We start from the raw sequence: 22,398 nt of genomic DNA on the forward strand, positions 1-22,398 counted from the left end.
GAATGCCAGGCCCTCCTTCATGCCAGCACCCCCATTTTGAGCGATTCTCAGAGCTACCACTCCCTTGACTTCAGGGGGCCTAAGGACTCTGCTGCCTTGCCTCCTTGGTGAGGGGAGGAAAATATCCTTTCTCCATGATCATCAAACATTGTCTCCCCAAAATGACATTCTGTCATCTAGATAGATCTTCTTATATTTTTTGGAGGATGGGGAATGATGAAGATATGAGTGGTAAAAGTGTGAACTGCTGCATTCCTTTGGGAAAGTGGCCCCAATGTCTGCCACATTCTCAAACTTATAAAAAGCAAGGGTACTTAGAGCCTTTAATCCTCAAATTTGGCCTTATTCACAATTTCAGGGTACAGGCAATATCTCACTTGACATCATGTTACATTACAGGAATAGATTTATTGAGAACTTACCACATGTCAGTCACTGAGCTAAGTGCTGTGCATATTTATATCTTATTTAGTACCCCTAGCAACCTTATGGGGTCAGTATTAGTATTATCCCCCTCATACAGATGAGCAAACCAAGGCCCAAAGAGATTAAGCTACACATTATAAAAAGGAGGCCCACTAGATCAGCAGTGGCTAAACTACCCATATCTGCTGATTCAAAGGCCTGGTGTGTGCTACTGCACATTACTGCCTATGTTTCTATCCACCTGCATAACTACTAGCAAAGCAGTGTGGTGTATTAAAAAGTAATGTGGATTTAATGCTTTTTGTTCTCCTTTTGAAGATGACTGAGTGCCCTGAGGCTCCTTCTCTGATGAAAAAAACATCAGCAGTTGGAAGGCCCCATAGATACATCTCCACCCTTTCGCAGTCTAAAGCTGGGTTTGCACTCAGGAGGGTGTATGCACCTGTCCTCAAAGCAGTTCAGCAGCTCAGGCCTGCCCCGACCCGCCTGTGAGAGAGCCACAGGGAGCCTTTGTTCTAGGGCACAGACGGCAGATGCTTGGGGGCAGAGGCTGCAGGCCTGAGTGAGCCCCATGGAGGTGCTGCTGGTTTGGGGACCTAACCTGGGCTAGGCCTCCCTGCTCCGTCAGTTTTCCTGAAGATTGAACCCATCTATTTGCTCTTGGAGATGTGCCAGAGTCCTGTGAGCTTGGGCCTCCCTTTGCCCTGGGGTGATGTTCAAGATCCCCCACCAACCCTTCCCCAGAACACACCACCTGTCACAGCCATCTGTAAACCTGCCCCTGTGAGGAAGGATGGCCTTTATCTCTGGCCATTTTGAGAACACCTGGGGTTTGTGCTATCTGGCCCTGAGCCCATCCTCCTGCAATGGAGAAGTGGAGGTTGGGGAGTAAGGCATATTCTATCTAGTTCAGCAAATGTTTCCTGGGCACATCCTGTATGCCAGGCCCAGTGCTAGGCACTGGGGTACACCAGTGATCAAGCCAGTCATATTAAACTAACTTTGATTCCAGTTAATAAGAGAGAGCTGTGTTACTGGTAAGCATAGGATCCAGTGGTGACCAAAGACAGGCAAATCACCTTTTCCTGGGGCTCTCAGTGGGGCTACACAGAAGTGGTGATGTTTCCCCCCAGATTTCATGGGATGAATAGGCATTTGCCAGACAGAAAAGGAAGGTGAAAGGAAATCTAGACAGAAGATCAGGCATAGGTAATATTAATATGATGGAGGCAAACCTTGCAGACATTGGATAAACAAAAGTAGGAACATCCTTCCAGGTGGAAGGAGTGTATGCCTTGAAGTGAAACCAGTTGCTGATTTGATTAGCTCAGTCCTGGGCTTGCTGCCCTGATGGCCAGAGATCTAGGTACTGAGTTTTCTCCTCCTTTCATCCCAAGCTAGAAAGCAGGAGGTCTTTCTGAACCCATAGGGTGAAAGCAGCAGGTGGAACATTTCCATTTCCTCCTACCTATATTACCTGAGTATGGCATTGACTGAGACCTTCAGTTTCTGTTTCTTAGCAGAAGGGGCCCCATAGGCTCTGCTCCCACCCTCTCATCCCGCTTCTCCTGTGGGTAAAGTCATTGGCAGACTTGGAGAGCAGCAAGAACACAGAGGGCTGCTGAGTGGAGGGGCAAGTTAAGTGGTGAATGCCGATTATGCAGCCGGCCCAACTGCAGGGACAATGCTGCAGAATCCACAGTCCTTAATCAGCTGGGTGAACCTCACACAACCGTGGCTCAAAGGAATTGAATAGGAGTTCTGCAGCTCTGTGGTCTGCACAGCCCTCCCTTTGGCTTTGAATCCCTTATACCCTACAAAGCAGGTTTCTTTGTATAAGATTATTTCAGCACTTGTGCCATGTAAACCAAGCCTGAAGTTTCTCTTTAAAAATGTTGAAAGAAAATAACTCCTATTTATCTTACTCTTCATGCCTGACATTACCCACAGCATCTATGCAGATTAGGACCAACCAGTGGCAAGAAAGCGATTAGTCAGAACCCAAAGAAAGTGGAGTCAAGGCAATACTAATTCAAATAGAAATTGGAATATGAGAATATGGCCCATGCAATTTGCTTTTCTGTTGCCACAAGAGTGGCCACAGGAAGAGAAAGAAGAGGGCTCCAGGTTGGGTTTAGCCACAACTGGCTAGTGTCTCCTTAGGCAAGTCAGTTCTCTCTAAATCTACATGTTTTTCCTTCTCTGGAAGTCCAGAGGGTGAGGTTAATCAGATACAAAATAGTAACTCCTTTTCCAAAGCCTTGGGGAATGTCATGAGGGAAACATTCTTGTGGGGCTTTGGGGGTTTTTTTAGGCTTCCTGTGGAGCTGGCTTACCAAGCCTCATGGAACACAGACAAATACCATTTGGAAATATGGAAAGAATATAATTCTAGCTATTTTGGATACTGTCTGTTATAGACCACCCATGGTAGAAACTGTGTGGCTGTCAGCACATTCAGCACTCTTGAGTTTTTGTAATCTGAAAAATTAAACAGTTATAATGTCCATCAATTGGTGAATGGATAAACAAAATATGGTGTATCTATATGATGGGAATATAAAAAGTGACAAATGCTCTAACATCGATGAACCTTAAAATATTATGTTAAGTAAAAGGAGCCAGATGCAGGCCGGGCACGATGGCTCACGCCTTTAATCCAGCACTTTGGGAGGCCGAGGTTGGTGGATCACCTGAGGTCGAGAGTTCAAGACCAGCCTGGCCAATGTGGTAAAACCCCATCTCTACTAAAAACACAAAATTAGCTGGGCATGGTGGCATGCACCTATAATCCCAGCTACTCGGGAGGCTGACACAGGAGAATCACTTGAATCCAGGAGGCAGATGTTGCAGTGAGCTGGGATTGCGCCACTGCACTCCAGCCTGGACGACAAAGTGAGACTCTGTCTAAAAACGAACAAAACCAGATGCAAAAAACTATATGCAGATGCTCCTCAACTTACCGTAGGGTTACGTCCTGATAAACCCACCATAGGTTGAAAATAAATGCATTTAATACATCTAACCTACTGAATATCGTAGCTCAGCCTAGCCTACCTTAAATGTGCTCAGAACATTTACATTAGTCTATAGTTGGGCAAAATCATCTAACACACAGCCTATTTTATAATAAGGTGTTGAATATCGTATGTAATTTATTGAACACCACACTGAAAGTGAAAAACAGAATGGATGTATGGGTACTTGAAGTACGGTTTCTACTGAATGCCTATTGCTTTCACACCATAGTGAAGGTGAAAAATAGTAAAACCATCACAAGTTGGGGACCATCTGTATTGCATGATTCTATTTATGTGAAATATCCAGAAAAGGCAAATCTGCAGAAACAGAAAGTAGATTAGTGGTTGCCTGGGAGTGGGTTTGGGGATTGATTGTTTGTAAATGAGCATAGGGAATCTTTTTAGGGTGATAGAAATATTTTAAATCTAGAATTTGCTAAATTTACTAAATATCATTAAATTGTATACTTAATTTTATGAAATTATACCTCAGTAAAACTGTTTTTAAAACCAGAAAGATTACCATTGAGTTTTCTCTAATGTTAGATCATTCGTGGTTTTCCTTTCTGGACATCAGCGACTGTGGCATACAGGGGATGAGCAGAGAGAATGGACCACTTCTTAGGCTTCCTTTGGGTGAAGAGCTCCGCGGTGAGTTCTGAGGAGGCTGCAGGTAGAATGGCCACATTTTCTCAGCCAAAAAGGGAAGTACAGAGTTGGGAAGTATCCTAGGTGCACTCATGTTATTTATTTATTTAGAGATGGAGTCTTGCTCTGTTGCCGAGGCTGGAGTGCCGTGTCGCGATCTCGGCTCACTGCAACCTCCATCTCCCGGGTTCAAGTGATTCTCCTGCCTCAGCCTCCCGAGTAGGTGGGACTACAGGTGCATGCCACCACACCTGGCTAATTTTTTTGTATTTTTAGTAGAGACGGGGTTTCACCATGTTAGCCAGGCTGGTCTCAATCTCTTGACCTTGTGATCTGCCTGCCTCGACCTCCCAAAGTGCTGGGATTACAGGAGTTTACCACCATGCCCAGCCTCATTTTCTCATTTAATCTTCAATTAACTCTCATAACAATCCTATAGGAAAGGTACAGTAGCCTTTGCCTGTGAATAAATATTTTATTCTCCTCTGCAACTCTTTATGCATACTTTGAGGCAAATGCGTTTTAACATTGAAAAATACTGTCTGGAATAAAAACAAAAATTTATTCCCACTCTGTTCTAATTTCTTTTAATGTAGGGAGTATTTTCTATGAGTCCATTATGGAAGCAAGTCCTTCTAGCCTATCCTATACCCACCCCAAATTAGAGTTATCTGTTCAGCAGATGGGGGACACAGAGCCACGTATTTGAGAGTAGGATGACTGGGGAAAGCAGAGCACAGATCATGGAGTGGGACAGCAGCCACTTGGCACACTCACTGTGGCTTGAAGCTTAGAACATGGACTTGGCAGAAGCCAAGTGCACTGTGAAGACCCATGAGCTTCCCCCAGTGCCAGAGTTCCTCCATCCCCTGCCTGTAGAACAAGCACGGTCTTGTTCGAGACGCTTGCTTTTTCAGTGGTGTCCTTACTGAGAATTTCCTCTTGGCACCTACCAGACATCTAGTTGCAACTTGCCTCCTGTATCCACTCAAATCCTAATGGCGAGAATAAGCTAATTTCTTTGTGGTATAGGCCCGATTTTAATTGACTGTGATACCAATGAAGTGTTCAGGAAGCCTGTCATATCCTAAAGAAATCAAACTCACGTGCCAGCTCAAACAGCCCATTGAACAGGAAGAAGAGCTCCCCATCTGACAAGAGTCTCTTTATTGTCTTGCAGAGATCAGGAATGGAAACCTCAAGGCCATTCTAGGCCTCTTCTTCAGCCTCTCCCGATACAAGCAGCAGCAGCAGCAGCCCCAGAAGCAGCACCTCTCCTCACCTCTGCCGCCCGCCGTATCCCAGGTGGCCGGGGCCCCCTCCCAGTGCCAGGCTGGCACCCCTCAGCAGCAGGTGCCAGCCGCTCCCCAAGCCCCGTGCCAGCCTCACCAGCCAGCGCCACATCAGCAGTCAAAAGCACAAGCGGAAATGCAGTCCAGGTGGGGGCTCCTTGCCAAATGATGGTTCTGTTTTACAGGCACCTTCCTCCACGCCAACCAATCTCTAGGCTACCCTCTATGGCTTTTTCATTTGTGCTTCTTCAATGCTGAGAGCTTCTGGTGGTTAGTGGGAAATTAGCATGGCCCTAAAATGGATGCAGTGAGGAGCCCTTCTTGTATCTGGCAGAGATGTATACTTTTATAGGTCAGAATTGCCAGCAGCCAAAGCTAATTAGCTGCTCCTGCTATTACTCCAGCCTATTACACACATGCTCGTAGGCAATAAACAGCCCCTAAAATAGACTTCAAACACCTTTTGTGTGTCTCCCTACAAGCTGAATGTTCAGTGTTATACATGATGAGAGTAGTTTTACTTAGTGGAGGTAAAAGTTCTATTCCAGTGGATGCCTCTGCTTTGCCAGAACAGAAATATAGAGGGCACCAAAGAAAGGTGGCAAGGGAAGGAGGCAGCCATCCCTGAGTGGGGCAGCATCGCCTAATGGGAGCAGTTACCATTAAATATGACTGTGTTGTGTTGAACTGAGATGGCGAGAGTCCCACAATGCAGGAGTGATCTGCAGGGTTAGGGCCTGGATTTTGTGCCAAGGGGGACTGACGTTTGCCAGTCATACTCACCAGGTACAAGCCAATTGCCACTGTAGTTACCATCTACTGTGCTACAATGGAAATAACATCACCCTGTAAAATTTTTGTCTTAATGGTAGAAGAAAAAGGAAGACTTTAGGAACTAGAGAGTTTTTGACTCGAGGTCAAGTTCTACAGAAAAGTTCATACTGTTTTCTTTTAAGCCACAAGACTTCAGCTATGAACCCTAAATGTCACTGATCAGATTGATTGCTTGATTTCATCCAATGTGTGCTGAAGAGTAATGGCCTTTTCTTTTCATTCCCCCAGAGCACCAGCATTAATAATCATAAGGCTTCTCACACACCTTGATAGACCTTTTATTACCCATTGTGGTTGGGCAGAGCACAAAGCCGCTCAAACACAGCTGCTGCCTTATAGACAGTTACGGCCTTCTTTTTTCCCCATGAGAAGTGCTATTTCCCAGTTGTGATGGTGTTAAAACCAGCACTGATGGGTGTAATGTAAATCAGGTCCCATAATTAATTATCTAATTATATCCAGTTTGCATTATGGAAATTTGTGGGGTGGAAGAGATGCCTGGACTAGCAATGAGGAACAGACAGCCTATCAGCCAGTTGCTGAACCCTTTCGCTGGAGAACTGCCTGAGTGGGAGTCACTCCCAGTCAGAGCTTCCCTGATGGACATGATTATTTAAATGATCAGGGTGTCATTTCCCAGACTGCATTCTGCTGAGTGCTTATTCCTTGGGATGTTAACTTGGGTCATATTGCGATTCTGTGGGGGGAAAATATTGGGAGATAATTTGGGTTAAATTGTTATATGGCTGTCATTGTGGGTCTACTGAGATCCTTGAACCTGCCAATATGCATTTGTTTATTTAATTGATATTAAGCCTCCCACATGCCAGACCTATTCTAGGCACTTGGGAGTCAAGAATGAATGAGATTGCCAAGGTGCCTGCTCTCCTATGCTCTTGGAGGAGGCAGGCAAACAAGCACATGAACAGGAAAGGGAGCTATCAGATAGTGGTGAGTATTATAATAAGATGATGGGATTCAGAGGGGCTGGGTTGCTAATTTAGGTTTGGCTGATAGAAAGGTCTCTCTCAGGACACGAAGGTTAAGCTTGGTGTGTTGGAAGAGCATAAACAAGGTTATTACAGCTTAGTAGGGGAGGAGAGGGACCAGTGATAAGGTAGTTTGGAAGGAGAGAGGGCTGCTACCATTTATGTGGATGACAGTGTGACCTGTGGTCCCTGGAGTTGCACATTGCTGTGGCATTCAGGCCCCGTCATAGAGTACCAGTTAAACTGGATAGGGTTTGGACTCCATTCTAAGGGTGACAGGAAGCCATGGGAAAGTCTTAAAGTAGTAGAAAGACTGGATCTGATTGGCAGGTCAAAAAATCCACCTTTGCTTCTCTTTGGAGAATGAGATTGTGGAGGAGCAAGAATGGAAGGAAGGACCTCAGTTGAGAGGACTTTGCAATCCTATAGATGAGTTGGGCCAAGGTAATAGAAGCAGAAATGGAGATGGACCAATTCTGAATCCTTAGGGGGTTGAGCCAAGAGGCCTGCAAACAGATTAGCTCTCGGGAGTAATGGAAAGAGAGGAATCACAGATAAAGCCTAGATTCCTGGTTTGAACAGTTAAGTAAGTGGTGGTATTATTCTTTGAGATGACGAAGTCCAGGAGAGCAGGTATGCATTATGAATGTTCAGACAGGTGGTGACACAGAAAGGAGCATTCTACAAACTTGGCCACATCACTCTTCTTATTTTATAGAGCATCTCACTGCATAGGGTTCCAAGGAACATGCATTGAGAAATACTGGCTTGTGTCACTGAGCTTTGCTAACCTGAGGCATCCATTTCCATGGTAGGCGTTTGTTTTCTTAAAATAACCAGATATTCCAGTCAGAGCACCCATCTACCAGTAAGCCAAAACATCCTACTACTAACGAGTGCTTTACCTAAAGAAGAGCCAAACTTACTTGAGTCAGGTTTTTACATTCATTTATTCCAGCTACAAAGTGTCCTGCCATCATGGCCCCCTGACCCTACAGTGGTGACATGGACTGGGCTTTGGAGTTGCTGTATGTCCTCACCCCTTCATCTTGCCCAGGTTGGGTTACTTCTGCAGAAGACTGGTTTTATTCACTATATCCTGATACTTTCTAATTGTATTTCCAAAGGATAATCTTGTTCTCAAGGTCTAGGGATATGCTATCCCATGCTAACACTCTGGCTATAAATTTAAGAATGATAAAATTACATCAGTGGCTCGGTCTCCAAATTCTATCTTTGATAACCAAAATTCCAAGGGCAGTGGTTTGGACCCTTGATTATTAATGTCAAATGTTGATGCAAACCCCCACATGCCAGGTTTGTTTTGTTTTTCCGTCAGAACTCTGCCTAAAAACTATTTTGAAGCTATCTAGGTTCAGCACCACTGGGGGGTAGCAAATACTAAAGCTTGGACAACTTTCCGTGAAGTTTGCTAGTAAAGGAGCTATGGAAGTTGGCAAAGAAAGTCTAAGAATTTCTTTACTCCACGGGCATGAAGGAATCAGAGCAAATCTTCCATGACAGTCTCACAGAGGCTCACTTTGCCTCTTCCCCTTAGCTCATCTCATAACTAACATGGTGGCCAAGAACTTAATCCACATTTCACCCTGTGAAATTCCCCACTGGTCTGAAGTCCAGGAGAGGAGCATAGTCTCCAGGACTTGCTTTTTTTTTCTCCATCTGTGACTACACAGATAATCAGTACTCAGTTGTTAAGGAATAATCCAGAAAATGACTTTATATTTTTCTCTATTCTCCTCTGTCTCTTCACTGCCTAAGACTAGTAAAACCAATAAATTATTTCTTACCTCAGATCCTTTCATGAACGTGGTACAGGATGTATAGATGCAAGAAAGATAAATATTTCTATCTTTCAGAAAGCAGTAAATAAGTTTAACTTTTTCTTTTATTAAGCCTAACTAAAATTCTTTATATGTACCAATTTCTAGTACAAGAAAAACAGAATTTAGTGAGTTTAACAAGCATTAAATGGTCATTTCTATAGCATTAAAAGCAAAAATTCCCAAGGCCAGCAACATCTGGGTATAGATTTGCAAACATCTATGCCCTTGCTTTGGGTCACCTTTATGGGATACTGAGGACATTCATCTGAAAAGCACCCCAGTAGAACAAGCATGTGAAATAGAAACATCTCAATACTTTAGAAAGGCATAAAGTTTGTTTACTTGTTTGGGACCCCATATTTTGAGAATAAGGCCTTAAGGCAAGAAAGACATTTGATGTTTAAAGAAACACACACATGGATACATACACACAAGCATTCTTAGATAAAAGCAGTTTCTTCACATTAGAAATCTATCAAATCAGTAAACTGAGACCTAGAAAGAAAGCTGTGTGTCATAGAAAACAGTGGGCAGGGGGAAAGAAACAGCAACATCCCCATTGTCAGAAGACTCTTAGGATTTGTGTGTCTAATGTATCTTCTCTCTCCTCACTCAGCTCTTCCACTTTTTTCTTTCCTATCATGCAGTGCATCATCCAAGGACTCATCTCAAAGCAAAATCATCCGCTTCACTCTGGGTCAGAAAAAGATCTCTAGGTTAGACTTTCTCTGTGTCCTGCAAAGCATGGTTTAATCCCAACCCACTGTTCCATTGTTCCCTCTGCTCTGGCTGAGTTTCCCTTTGGTCCTCTCCTTGTTTCATGTTTGCAGTTTGAGAAAACTAAACGTGCTTTGGCTGATGGTCCCATGGTGCAGAGCTTTGAAAGTGGCCATGGGATTGTTGCAAGTGTGTGCGGGGGGAGTGACAGAGTGCAAGTGAGATTGAGGTATACATGACGTTTCACATTTTCTTGACTTTTGGCTTTGACTGTTTTGTCATCAGAATCCATTCTGATTTAGGTAAAGGTGAGTTTCCACATAGTTTTTATAGTGGTTTTATGATGAGTTTGCTTCCTGCTTCGTCCTGGCCCTAATCCCACCTCACCTGTATCTCATTTATGTGTGTTGTGCTTTGTCTTGTTGTTGTTGTTGTTAAAATTACTAATGTGGGTTTGGTTTTCTCTTGAGTTATAAAGACTTGAGCATGAATCCATATTGGGCAGAGGAGACAAAACAGCAAGGCAGCTATGTCTCATCTTTGTTTCTGGATGCTCTTAGGTGCCATGGAGACCGCCTTGGTTCCCTGAAAATAAAAAAATAGGCTTGCTCACAAGCTAGTTCTCTTAATTCAGACTTTAACCTGTCTGCTGCCTCCTATGAGGACCCATCCTATGGTATGGGAAAAGCCAGTTATATCATGTTGCATCATTGCTTCTACTGTTATTTTCAAGGTATCAACAGCTAACATTTATTGAACGCACCAGTTCAAATGTGTCATCTTATATCATCCTCATGCCAGACTTCATGAGGTAGGTCATATTATTGTCTGCATTTCACAGATGAGGAAACTAAAATTTAGGAAGTTACGTCATTGTGTCCAAGGCCACACACATAAAAAATGGACGAACCAGGATTTGAACACAGGTGGTCTAACTCAGAACCCTCACTATAACCCCTCCTTCAATTCTGGCATCTCTGTGGTTGTTGAGGCTGCTTTTTAAAATCTTATGTTTCAACCACTACTCTTGGCTTTTTCTCTCACACTGCCCTTGTGGCATCCTAACAGAAATTGCTCCTGGGGTAGAATCTCCTCCTTATTATGACTGGTATTTATTTTTCATTGAATTCTTATTGAATTCTCATTGAATTCTTATTCTTATATTTCATTGAATTCCATATTCTTATTGAGTATGGAAAGGGAAATCCATACTCATGTCTGTCTTCATTTATCACAAATACATACTAAATAACTGCTCACTGGCTGCCCCAGTGTGTTAGCTTCTAGGTGCCTTTCCTAGCCAGAGTTTACTTTTCTTTTTTTTTTAGACAGGGTCTTGCTCACTCTGTCACCCAGGCTGGAGTGCAGTGGCGCTATCATGGCTCCCTGCAGCCTTGATTTCCTGGGCTCAGGCATATAGCCTGAGCTCCCACATAGCTAGGACTCAGGTTCCCACATAGCTAGGACTACAGGCACATGCCTCCACACCCAGCTATTTTTTTTTTTTTTTTTTTTTGTAAAGGTGGGTCTCTCAATGTTACCCAGGCTGGTCTCCAACTGCTGGGCTCAAGCAATCCTCCTGCCTTGGCCTCCCAGGGCACTGGGATTACAGGTGTGAGCCACTGAGCTGCCGAGCCTAGAGTTTGGTTTTCTAAAGTGCTTACACTTGGGGAGACCCAGGTCAGGCTCTGCCTGGCTGGCAAGGGAAGAAACCGTATGGCAGTGTGCCTCTCCATAGAGCAAGTCAGCACGTTACCCAGTCTCGGTGGAGGAGGACAGTAGGGAACCCAAGTTTGTCACCGCTTCTGGTAGCCATGCAGAAAGTGGCTGCTTTCTCTAACAACACCAGGCCCAAGTCAGAGTGGACACCCACTGCTCTGGCAAACTGGTCCTTTCCCAGTTAAGTTGAATGTCACACAAATGCACATACATAGGAAAGGAAAGGGGAGGGATGAGCTGGGAGGAAACCTGAAATTTAGTGCCTGTTCCCACGATGTGCTCAGTCCTGCAAGATAAAGAAAACAGGAGCTAGCTAGGGAAATATCTAATTGGAAGCACATGCCCATCCCGTGAATGATTTGTTATCAGTCCCAGATGATGGAAGGAGGCAGGGGGGAGAGAGAAAGCACTGGAAGATGAGGGTGTGTCAACCCTGTCCTGAGGCTGGGCTGGGCACAGTGCTTCTGGGTTTACCCTAAGCCAAGTTCTGGCTTTCCCTTAGTGTCATATCCCCCACTTAGAGTTTCTTTGAGATTCGTTTTTGTCTCTGCTGAGGCCAATGAAGGGATGCTTCTTGGTTTCAAATGAAGCCTTTGAAGGCTCTTCCTTGCCTTCCCTACACCCCCCTTTCCCCACCCCCAGCCTTGAGCAGGATCCTGTGAAGAATTTTAGCTGATCAAGCACCACTAAGCACGGCAGTAAAGTTTGGTTGCCAAAAGAAGCAGTCCTACCCCTTCTGGCAGAGTAGGCCACCTCCCCTGGAGCTCTGGAAATAGGTCTCTTGTTGGAGATCAAGCATTGATGGAACGCCTGCCAGAACCCAACACTTTGATGGGCACCAGGGGTATTGAGAAGAATGGGAAGCCTCACCCTTGAATCTGGATGTGGGGAGGGGGCGTATGGAGGGAACTGATATGAGGGTGAAAGCTCTCCATGGACTTCTGCCTTTGACCACTCTTATTGCGCCCCTCCCCCACCGGCCTCCCTGGTGAGCCCAGGGAGGCTTATTTTACCTGCAGGAAGCAGAGAAACATAGTGGCTATGAGGTGCAGTTAAACCTAAGTGAAGGCCCGTCCTTACCACTTACTGATGGTGTTACCTGGGCAAATGATTTGATCTCTATAAGCCTAGGTTTCCTTATTGGTCGAATGGGGTAGTCTTGCCTTGCTCACAGCGTTATGAGGCTTAAAAAAGTCATTTAATTAATAATTATAAATTTAAAAAGTCATTCCTTAGTCCTGACATATAATCAGTTCAGATATGGCAGTGTTGGTATTTTGGGTTCATCTGAGTCAGGTAAGGCAACCAGGCTGCCTTTAGAAAGTCCCACAGAATTGATCTGTATGCAACTATCTTGTGGAAAAGAGGCAGTGGGGTTAGTAGTTTGGTCCTCTCTACCCAGCTGCTGGGCTGAAAAGCAGAAGCCATGGAAATGAGAGATTTAGTATGTAATCATCTCGCCTGGCAAGAAGCATCTCTGATTATGACCCCCCCCAAAACCCCAGCATGTGCACACAAGCTGCCATGCTTCCTGGGAGGGGCCATCCTCTGCTCCCAGCCTCTGAAGTGGTTTTGGGGGGAAGAACTGCTTTTTTTGCCATCAGCACGTACATTGCGTGGAGCAGAGGAGCCGGGATGCACTTGTAGGTTATGTGCTGGGAATGACAGTTTTACTGCTATGCTTAATTAGTTCTGCACACGTTGGAGAAATGGACCATGGCTCTAACAACAGCAGCATTGTTCCCCTACCTCTTACACCACTTCCCTTAAGCTTAATATTTTAAAAACTCAACATGTATATGCTTCAAAGGACCCGTCTGTGTTCTCTGTTATTTGTAACTGTGTTTGGACGTAGAGTGACTATGAGAGGTCAAGTTCCTCTTGGGAAGGAGCTATTGGGACTTTCTGGTGCTGTAAGGGATGCAGGGTTGACCTGCCATGCTCCCCTCTCGCCATGCTGCCTCGGTGAGGCAGGCCCAGTAGGCAACATCTGTTGTGATACCTGCAGCTGTTCCGCAGGAGCCAAGACCTAGCTCTTCAGCAAAGAGGGATTCTAATGCTCCAGATGGCAGATGCTTCCAGACTGGAGGTTGATAGACATTCCCATGATACACAAGGATGTTAACAATAATGAATCTCAAAATGTTAGCCAGAGGCCTCGGCTCTGCACCACTGGTAAACTAGAAGATATTCTGCTTTTCATCTCTACCTGTGCTCTCAGCCTCCTTAATTAACACCATATCCCTGGAGGGCAGGACCAAGTCCAAGCTCCATAGTGTAGCATACAAGGTCTTCCCTCCCCTGCCCTGCTTGCTTCTCTAGCCTCATTTCCTTCCACTCTGTCCCCCGAGTCCCAGCACACACCAGCTCTTTCTTTCCCCTGTACTTTCTACAGGCTTTGCCTCAGAGTGGCATGCTCCGCCCCCTGCTTTCCCATCCTCTACTCACATTCCCATTCAGCGTGCCGGACTTGCTCTGGGGTCTTTTACGCACTACCTTTCCTGATCATCTCACCAGCCTCCGAGATCTTCATTTCCTTCTCTGAATACCTTCTGAACTTCACGTATTTTATCAATACATGTGTAATCTAGATGTCAGCTGGGGTCGACAAGCCCCTTGAGATCTGGGTAAGATTGAGCATTCTAGCTCTGCCTCTTTCAGTTTATAGAAAGTCCAGTGGCCTCCCAGGTTTGCTCGGGTGTCTCAGGTTCTTGTGGTCACCTTTGGCTTTGAAATCCTGCACTTAAACTCCAGTACTTAAAAGTTCAGTCTGAATTAGTTCAGTTTGTGGATGGACTCATCATCCCAAGAGATGTTTTGGTTCCCTCCTGGGTGAGTCCAGGCTTAGCTTTTTTTCTTTCTTCCCACCTACCACACAGTCATTATGGGCTTTGTTTGTGAACCAAATTTTGCTGAAAATGTCAGACGGAGGGGGCTTACTTTGGAGCAAGCAACGATCTAAGCCCATTTACAACAGAACCCAAGTGTTAAACTAGAGAGTCGACATAGATTCTCTCTGAATGGTGGGAAAAAGTACATGATCTCCATCCAGTTTTCTGATTTGATCAAGTTCAGGGAGCTGTCCTGACTAGGGTGTGGAGGCGATAGTGGTCAGGGGTGGACAGGAGCAGGCTTGAGCTTTGTGGTGGCTTTTGACGGCTATATGCAAACCATTCACCCTTTGCCATGTCCACTATCCTCACAGTCCTCAAGAACTCCTTCTCCATGTCCCAGAAGGCTTGGCACAATGCTGCAGCCATTCGAACGATGTGCTGCTCCCATAAAAAGCGTAGCTAGCCACTGACTCAGTGAAAAGAATCTGACCATGACAACCCAAGGAAAACCAGGAACTGTCTTAGTTAATCCAAAACCAGGGATGTTTCATTCCAGAGAGTGGAGCCCACAGATAACCCAAGTATAAGATCTCAGTCAGCCACAGATACTTGGATTGAGTAGTTTCTCTTCTGGAATGTTCCTAGGGAGATGATGAGCCCTGCTTGCCAAAGCCTATCTTGCCTCTTTGAAAATGTTCATCTCAGACTCTTGTGTATTGATTTTTGTCCAGTTCTCTCTGATACTTTAACCTAGACTCATCTATTTTCTTCTTGATTTATCCAATTATTTCTTGTGCCATAGCATGTTTCTTTTATGCCAGTGTCTAATCCCTTCATGAACCTGTGTTCATTGGAGAAGACGGAAAGGAAACTAACATATGGTGGCCGGACATTAAGCTATTTCAGATTTACAGCTATACCCAATGGTATAACTGTTAACTGTTGGGTATAACTGTAAATCATGATTCATCATTATTCCGAAGTTACAGGTAAGGAATTTGAATCTCAGAGAAGTTATGAGACTGCTCCAATGTCTTGTGTATGGAAAAACCTGTATTCTATCCATTACACCATGCTGCCTCACAGAGGACCAGACTGCCTACCTGATTTAAGGTTGTATCTTTCCCATCCTATGCTTTGATTGCTTGCCTCTATAAAGTCCTTATCCTGTCCTAAAAATCTGCTGTGGTTCAGCCTAGGGTCAGCACAGTGGGGGCTCTCCAGCAACTCTGAAAGGAATGCATCTTTTCCCTCTTCATTGCTTTTTGCTTCCCTGCTCTTTGCAAATTCCACACTGTGGTAGAATACTGTGACCTGCATTACCCTACACTATTTAATACCATTGCTGTGACATCATCTTGGAACAAGTCCATAATCCTTTTCTAGGCCTATCTGTGGGCATAATGATTCCCAAAGACTCTGTCTGGTTTAAAAAGTCCAGCCCAAGGGAGGCCCAGATCTTCACCTGCAGAAGCTCTTCCATTGGATGTGAGTAATCAGATAACACTGACTTGAAGGACTTGCAGAACATTGTTTGCATTGGAAGCAGAACCAAGAGGTACTAAGATCCCACTGCTGGACCTCCTTGGCCAGATGTGCTAGCCACATCTGGTCCCCAAACACAGGCACTGGCACTGCTAGTATTTTCTACTCCGTTCTGTGCCTGTCTTTGTGGAGTGAATGTCCTCTCCAAACGAGATGAGGTAAATTAACCAAGGGACAAATCCTCGCAGCGAGGTGGGAAGTAATTCTCACTGCAACTTGTTGGGGGAAGAGCTAACCCCCTTCCTTCTCTCCCAGCTCCCAGTCAGGGAACTGGGCCAGCTTCTTTTTAACTATATAAATTTTACAGTCCCCTCACACCAGCTCATGTTCTCTGTTTACTCTACAACCATCTTTCTTGCCCAGCCAACAAGAAAAAGTTTAAAGTGATTGCCTGCTTATATCTAAAATGCTTCCAGACTGTAGACTTCTTTGGTGCTTACAGATTTGCATGGAAAGAGAAGGCTGAAAGTTTTATGACTTGAAAATTCAGACTTATCACTAGATCTAATGCTAGTCAGCTGAGGTTCCAGTGGCTTTTAAACACAGCTAAGTGGATTTCAGCTGAAAGATATAACTAAACATTTCATCATTTATTCATCTTTCAACTTTAATTATTGGAAACAGCCTGCTTAGTAATTCCCTGGACCAAAATTCTGATTTGAGGAGTCTTACCATTAACTCTTTGGTGAATGGGCCATAATATCTTTAGACACATTATGGATGGTGACTTTATTTCCCAAACCACCCAAAATGAGGTGTTTTATTTAAAGGGAGAGTGTGTGTTTGTCTTTAGGCTAACAAATTCCTGCCAGTTTTACAGGAAGAACGTATGATATTATCCATCTACTGTGCAGATAAGTTGTACTTCAGCCTCAAAATAATGCCTTTGGAGACAGGTCATCAGGTGTTGAAATGTATGTGTGGGCAAGTGTTTCCAACCAACCTTAAGTTTTCATAGCAAATATGTTGGGTTCTGAGTGGTAGTAATTCACCTTCTCACCATTATAAATTGTCCTTTTCTTGATACTTACAACCCCAGATTATGGAAAACAGTTTTTATACCTATCAGAAGAGATGCACACACAAGGTTATCAGTTTAGAATCCTCTGAGGCCTTTATGTTCCATGCTTGATAGAATTAGAAATGACTGGCTTGAACCTATTAAAAAGTAAAAATACTTATCCCAGAGGGAAAAAAATGAACTTTTGTTTTGTTTTGTTTTGTTTTGAGTCGAGGTCTCACTCTGTCACCCAGGCTGGAGTGCAATGGCATGATCTTAGCTCACTGCAACCTCTGCCTCCCGGGTTCAAGTGATTCTCCTGTCTCAGCTTCCCAAGTAGCTGGGATTACAGGTGCCCACCACCATGCCTGGCTAATTTTTGCATTTTTAGCAGAGATGGGGCTTTGCCATGTTGAACTTTGTATTTTTAATCCACAAACATATTTCTTCATCAAAATTTTTCTCTCTGCTCAAAGGAAAACTTCACATTTTGCTGTTGGATTTTGCTGGGGTCATTACTTGCCTACATGTTTGTAATGGTTCCACCAAATTCTGTGACTGGCAACCTCCACACAATGTCTTGGATAGTTTCTTTTACCTCCTGCATGGTTGCAGTTCCTTCTTCCCACACACTGTTATTCTCCTGAGACTGAATGCATTATCCTGTTGCTTTTGCATTTTAGACTTCCAGGTCCTACCGCGAGGGTATCCGCTGCAGGCAGCGAGGCCAAAACACGCGGAGGGTCAACTACTGCAAACAACCGACGCAGCCAGAGCTTTAACAACTATGATAAATCCAAACCAGTCACCTCCCCACCCCCACCGCCAAGCAGCCACGAGAAAGGTGAGTCACCTTCTTGAGGAGCCTTTTTGATATTTTCCTTCAGAGCACATCTATCTATTTCCTTTGGGTGAATTAGGTTGGGTCGTGAGGAGGGGTTGCATTTGTGTTGAGAATGGGTTACAAGGACATATTTGGTAGGCAGGAACTTTATTAGCCAGAGGTATTAATAAAGTGGGGGAAAATTTGTTATAGTCACTAGCAAAAATAATTTGCTATCTTTGTTTGGGTGGGGCCCCATAGACACCTGGCTATGGATAGAAGCAATATAGCCTTTGGAATTTGAAAATAAATTTTCATGGAATATGTTCCATATATTAAGTAGTTTTTCAGAAATGCAAGCTTCTTAGAGCATGCATTTTGTGAACTGTGATAAGCTTTTTTAGCCATCAGAAATAATGTGAGGGGAGTTAGGAACAAGAGGTTTTTCACCCTTTGAAAAAGTCAGGAATGTGGATTGGCTCATTGAAGATCTTGGCTACATATAAGGAGTGGACAGCATTGCTCTAGGAGTTGTGATGATGTAACTTTTGCCATAAAAGGACATGGATTTTTTTTTTTTTTACTATACACAGTACTGCGTTTTTAGGATGGAGAAAAATAGTGAATAGTCCCATGGGGGTCCTGCCCAGAAGGTAGTAAAACAAACCTTTGCTTGTTTCAGCCTCTATCTCTTGAGACATTGGAGAAACTGAGGTAGTTTCAAAGATTATTCAAAAAGAGGTAGAGCCTTCCTACATTCCCTCTAGGCAAAGTAGTCTAGACATCTTTAGGAAATATGTCCAGGTCTCCTGGAAGCATTTCCTACTTGGTGGTGTAGAAGATTCCTAGGGCTGTCTTGATGGTGTTTCTCTATTTCCCTGACATCCAGGAAAGCTGCCCCCTCACTCCCTAAAGTGCCCCAGAAGCATGGGCAGCCCTCCTACTGTGAATGAACTCGGAACCACTGCCATTTTCTCCTCTAACTCAGGGTCACTTGATTCAGTGGAACTGAGTTCCCCCAAGTGTTTGCTAATCACTCTGTCTTTTCCTCCCTACATATGGAGGAAATGTATACAGGGCTGACAGATGTGTATAGACAAAGGTTTCCCAGCCAAAGCACTGGGAACTCTGCAAATGGCACTAACGCCATCACCAGGATGTCTTAACCCATCAAGACTTTGTCAACCAGCCCTTAGTTTCTGCCTCAAGCAACCATTTTTACTCTTCTTTTCTCCCTCCTTTCCCGCTTCCTTGCCCTCTTCTCTCCCACTTTCCTTTTCTTCACCATACCCGTGTGTTTTTTAAGTGTGCTTAGATTCCCAAAAATAATATATGCTTGTAAAATGGTAGAAGTATCAGATAGAAGTTCTCCTGCATATTCTCCTTAGAGCACAAATATACACCATTCTATATATATCCGTCCAGAACTTTCACAATGCATTTATATATATATATACGTATATATATGTATATGTGTGTATATATATATGTAATAGAAAGTTTTGTGTTTTTACATTGATGTGTAAAAGCTAAACTTTATGAGTACCTACCATGTGTCTTATTTTACCCCTATTTTACAAAAGATGAAACTAAAGCAAAGAAAGGTTAAGTACTTGCTGAAGTCATATCAGAGATAGTGAGAGATGGAGTTGGATTTGAACCCAGGCACTTCAGTTTCAGAACCATGATTAATACTGTGCTTTCTCTGGAAGTGGGAAACAAATGCTTGAAGCTTCACCTGTTGAGGGCTGCTTGGCTGGCACAGGAGGAGAAAGTTGGGAAGGTGTTAGGAAAATCCTGTGGTGGGCCTCTCCTCCTGGGCCAATCTGCCCTTGCCCTATGCTCATTTGGGGAGAAGCTATCATAAAAGAGTCTGAAAGATGGATGTGAGACTCAAGTCCAAAAAATTGAGAAAGGTAAAAGTTCCTGGTGGATTTAACAGGTGTAGAAGGATACTGTGCTCTACAGCTGCCTAGGGGTGTGCCCACCAATGCTAGGGCAGCGACTGACCTGCCCCTGCCCTGGGCAAAGGCTCCCATATCTGCTCTGAGCAGCCTGAGAACAATGAGGCCCCTTAAAGGACCATGGTGCAAATTCCAGTAGAGGCAATGCCCCAGAGAAAGACTTTAGTGTCAGAAGAAAGAAAGGGAAGTCATACTTATTTATTTATTTAGAGATGGAGTTTTGCTCTTGTTGCCCAGGCTAGAGTGCGGTGGTGTGATCTTGGCTCACTACAAACTCCGCCTCCCGGGTTCAAGCGATTCTCCTGCCTCAGCCTCCCTAGTAGCTGGGATTACAAGCATGTGCCACCACGCCCGGCTAATTTTATATTTTTAGTAGAGACGGAGTTTCACCACGTTGGTCAGGCTGGTCTCAAACTCCCAACTTCAGGTGATCCGCCCGCCCCTGCCTCCCAATGTGCTGGGATTACAGGCATAAGCCACTGTGCCCGGCCATCATACTTATTTATTAAGTACATATTATATGCCAGGAACTTTGATTTTCTTTCTTTTTTTTTTCTTTTTTTTTGAGATGGGGTGTCACTCTGTCAATCAGGCTGGAGTGCAGTGGCACAGTCTTAGCTCAGCCTCCCAAGTGGCTGGGATTGCAAGTGTGCAACACCATGCCCAGCTAATATTTGTATTTTTAGTAGAGATAGGGTTTCACCATGTTGGCCAGGCTGGTCTGTAACTCCTGACCTCAAGTGATCTGCCCGCCTCGGCCTGCCAAAGTGCTGGGATTGCAGGTGTGAGCCACTGTGCCTGGCCTGATTTTCAGTATGGTACCTGATCTTTACAAATGTTCTGTGAGGTAAATACTGTTAACTCAATTTTACAGGCAGAGAGAATGAGGTTAATAGAGATTAAGTAACTTGCCCTCACTGGTAACTAGGCACTGGAATTGTATCCAGGTTCCACTCCAGGATTCAAACTCTGGCTTTGTCCTGTCCTTGCGGAGGTCTGTTATGAGGATAAGGTACATGTGAGAGTGTTATGTGAGCTGTGACGCTGAAAACTCCTGTGAGGATTCACAATGATAAAAATAACTGATGGTGGTCCCAGTCTGTAGAAGGGTGCATTTATTCTCTCTCCTACCCTGGGCTGTCCCAGGTTTTTTTTTTATACTAACTTTTTCAACCATCCTGAGGTAAAAAGCCAGTGGAAGTTTACTTTCAGACACTTCTGCATTTTCTTCACCTTTTTCCTTGGTTTCTGTGTTCTCCCTTGAACCTGACCTGTTGATTGCAGCTCCTGAGGTAGCCAGCCCACATGCAGAGTGAAATAACCACCTGGGTAAGACACAGCAGGTACCTGGATGAAGTCACCTCTTGTCCTTCACGTTGAGAAGTTCTGTCTCGGGGAGGGATACTCTTGTGAACAGATACACCACAGTTTGTTGTAGTGGGTGCTGTAGCTGAGGCGTGGACTGTTTTCAGGTGAGGTAAAGTCCTTGATGTAATCCCATCACCCCTGCTCCTTCATCCTTCACCAAAGCCTTCCTGTAAGTGAGTCAGACCTTGACTGGGTCGGGATCTGGCATTGCACTCTCAGGTGAGCCACTTCATAGACTACTTTTTCAAAAAGTAGTGGCAGAATACCTATAACATAAAATTAATCCTCTTCACCGTCTTAATCAATAATGTTAAGTATATTCACATTGTGGTACAGCCAATGCCTAGAACCTTTTCATCTTGCAAAATTGAAACTCGGTGCCCATTAAACAATAGCTCTCCTTCACCACCTCCCACCAGCAGTCCCTGGCAACCACTATTCTACTTTCTGTTTCTATGAGTGAGAACTCTAGATACCTCATGTGAATGAAATCACACAGCATTTGTATTTTTGTGTATGGGACAGCTTCTGAAGAATTAAATAATTACTTATAAAGCACTTTAGAATACTGCTTGGAAAATAAACACTGAGAAAGTTTTATTTATCAAAATGTGATAATATATGCATAAAAATATGGAATAATACAAATAATGGGCATATTTCACTTAGCATAATGTCCCCAAGGGTCATCCATATCATAGCCTGCAATTCATGGACTTTCATGTGTGACCCCATTGACCTAAGAATTTCACTTTGAGGAATTGTTCTAATGACATCAGTAACTTAAATTAAAAATTCATTATTCTGTCAATAAGTGACAAAAATATTTCAACATTTAGTCCCAATTTTTAAAAAATATTAAGAGGAATTAAAAATTGTAAAAGGCAACTTTTCAAAACCCATAGAGCACTTTATACTTTGTAGGGAAATCCTAAAGGATTTATCTTAAAATCATGCCCTCTCTTGCCATCATCACTGAATTTAGTTCTGGTTACACAGAACAACCCACTGAGATATGAAGCTAAAGAAAAGTGATAGTATATAATACTTCTTAGCTAGAAAAGGCCTAGAGACTCACATGAAATTCATTCACTTGTTCCATAAGGTGGAGGCCAAGTACATAGTTGATGTGTAAAAAACAAAAATATTCCGGGACAGCAACTTAATCTACTAGTTTTCCCAAAGACTGATCTCAGATTTTGTCTGTGAGGTTTGGAGGAAAGTCTGCAGAGCCTTTAGGAAAACCTGCAAGTTGTTTGTTGTATCATCATTGCCATCATGGTTAGATTTGCCTTTGATTTCGTTTTCTCTCTCCTGCAAGCAGCAATGAGCCACAGCTGTGCCTGACCTGTGATATATGTGAGCAGATTTGCCA

At 43.9% G+C, this 22,398-nt stretch overlaps 1 protein-coding gene across 7 annotated transcripts in view; it reads left to right on the top strand.

Annotated features, from left to right (window-relative positions):
- The window catches only part of NAV2 (neuron navigator 2), a 773,799-nt gene that overhangs the window by 526,228 nt on the left and 225,173 nt on the right, over nucleotides 1-22,398 (top strand). For 4 of the 7 annotated variants that reach the window (XM_030829724.1, XM_030829718.1, XM_030829720.1 and 1 more), the window contains exons 5-7: nucleotides 5,275-5,533; nucleotides 9,701-9,769; nucleotides 17,552-17,712. In XM_030829724.1, coding sequence (XP_030685584.1) covers nucleotides 5,275-5,533; nucleotides 9,701-9,769; nucleotides 17,552-17,712 — 489 coding nt within the window. The remainder of the gene's footprint in view (nucleotides 1-5,274; nucleotides 5,534-9,700; nucleotides 9,770-17,551; nucleotides 17,713-22,398) is intronic. The other 3 variants (XM_030829723.1, XM_030829719.1, XM_030829721.1) reach the window with 1 other exon arrangement.

This window comes from Nomascus leucogenys, chromosome 15, assembly GCF_006542625.1.
Source record: "Nomascus leucogenys isolate Asia chromosome 15, Asia_NLE_v1, whole genome shotgun sequence".
Lineage (NCBI taxonomy): Eukaryota > Metazoa > Chordata > Mammalia > Primates > Hylobatidae > Nomascus > Nomascus leucogenys.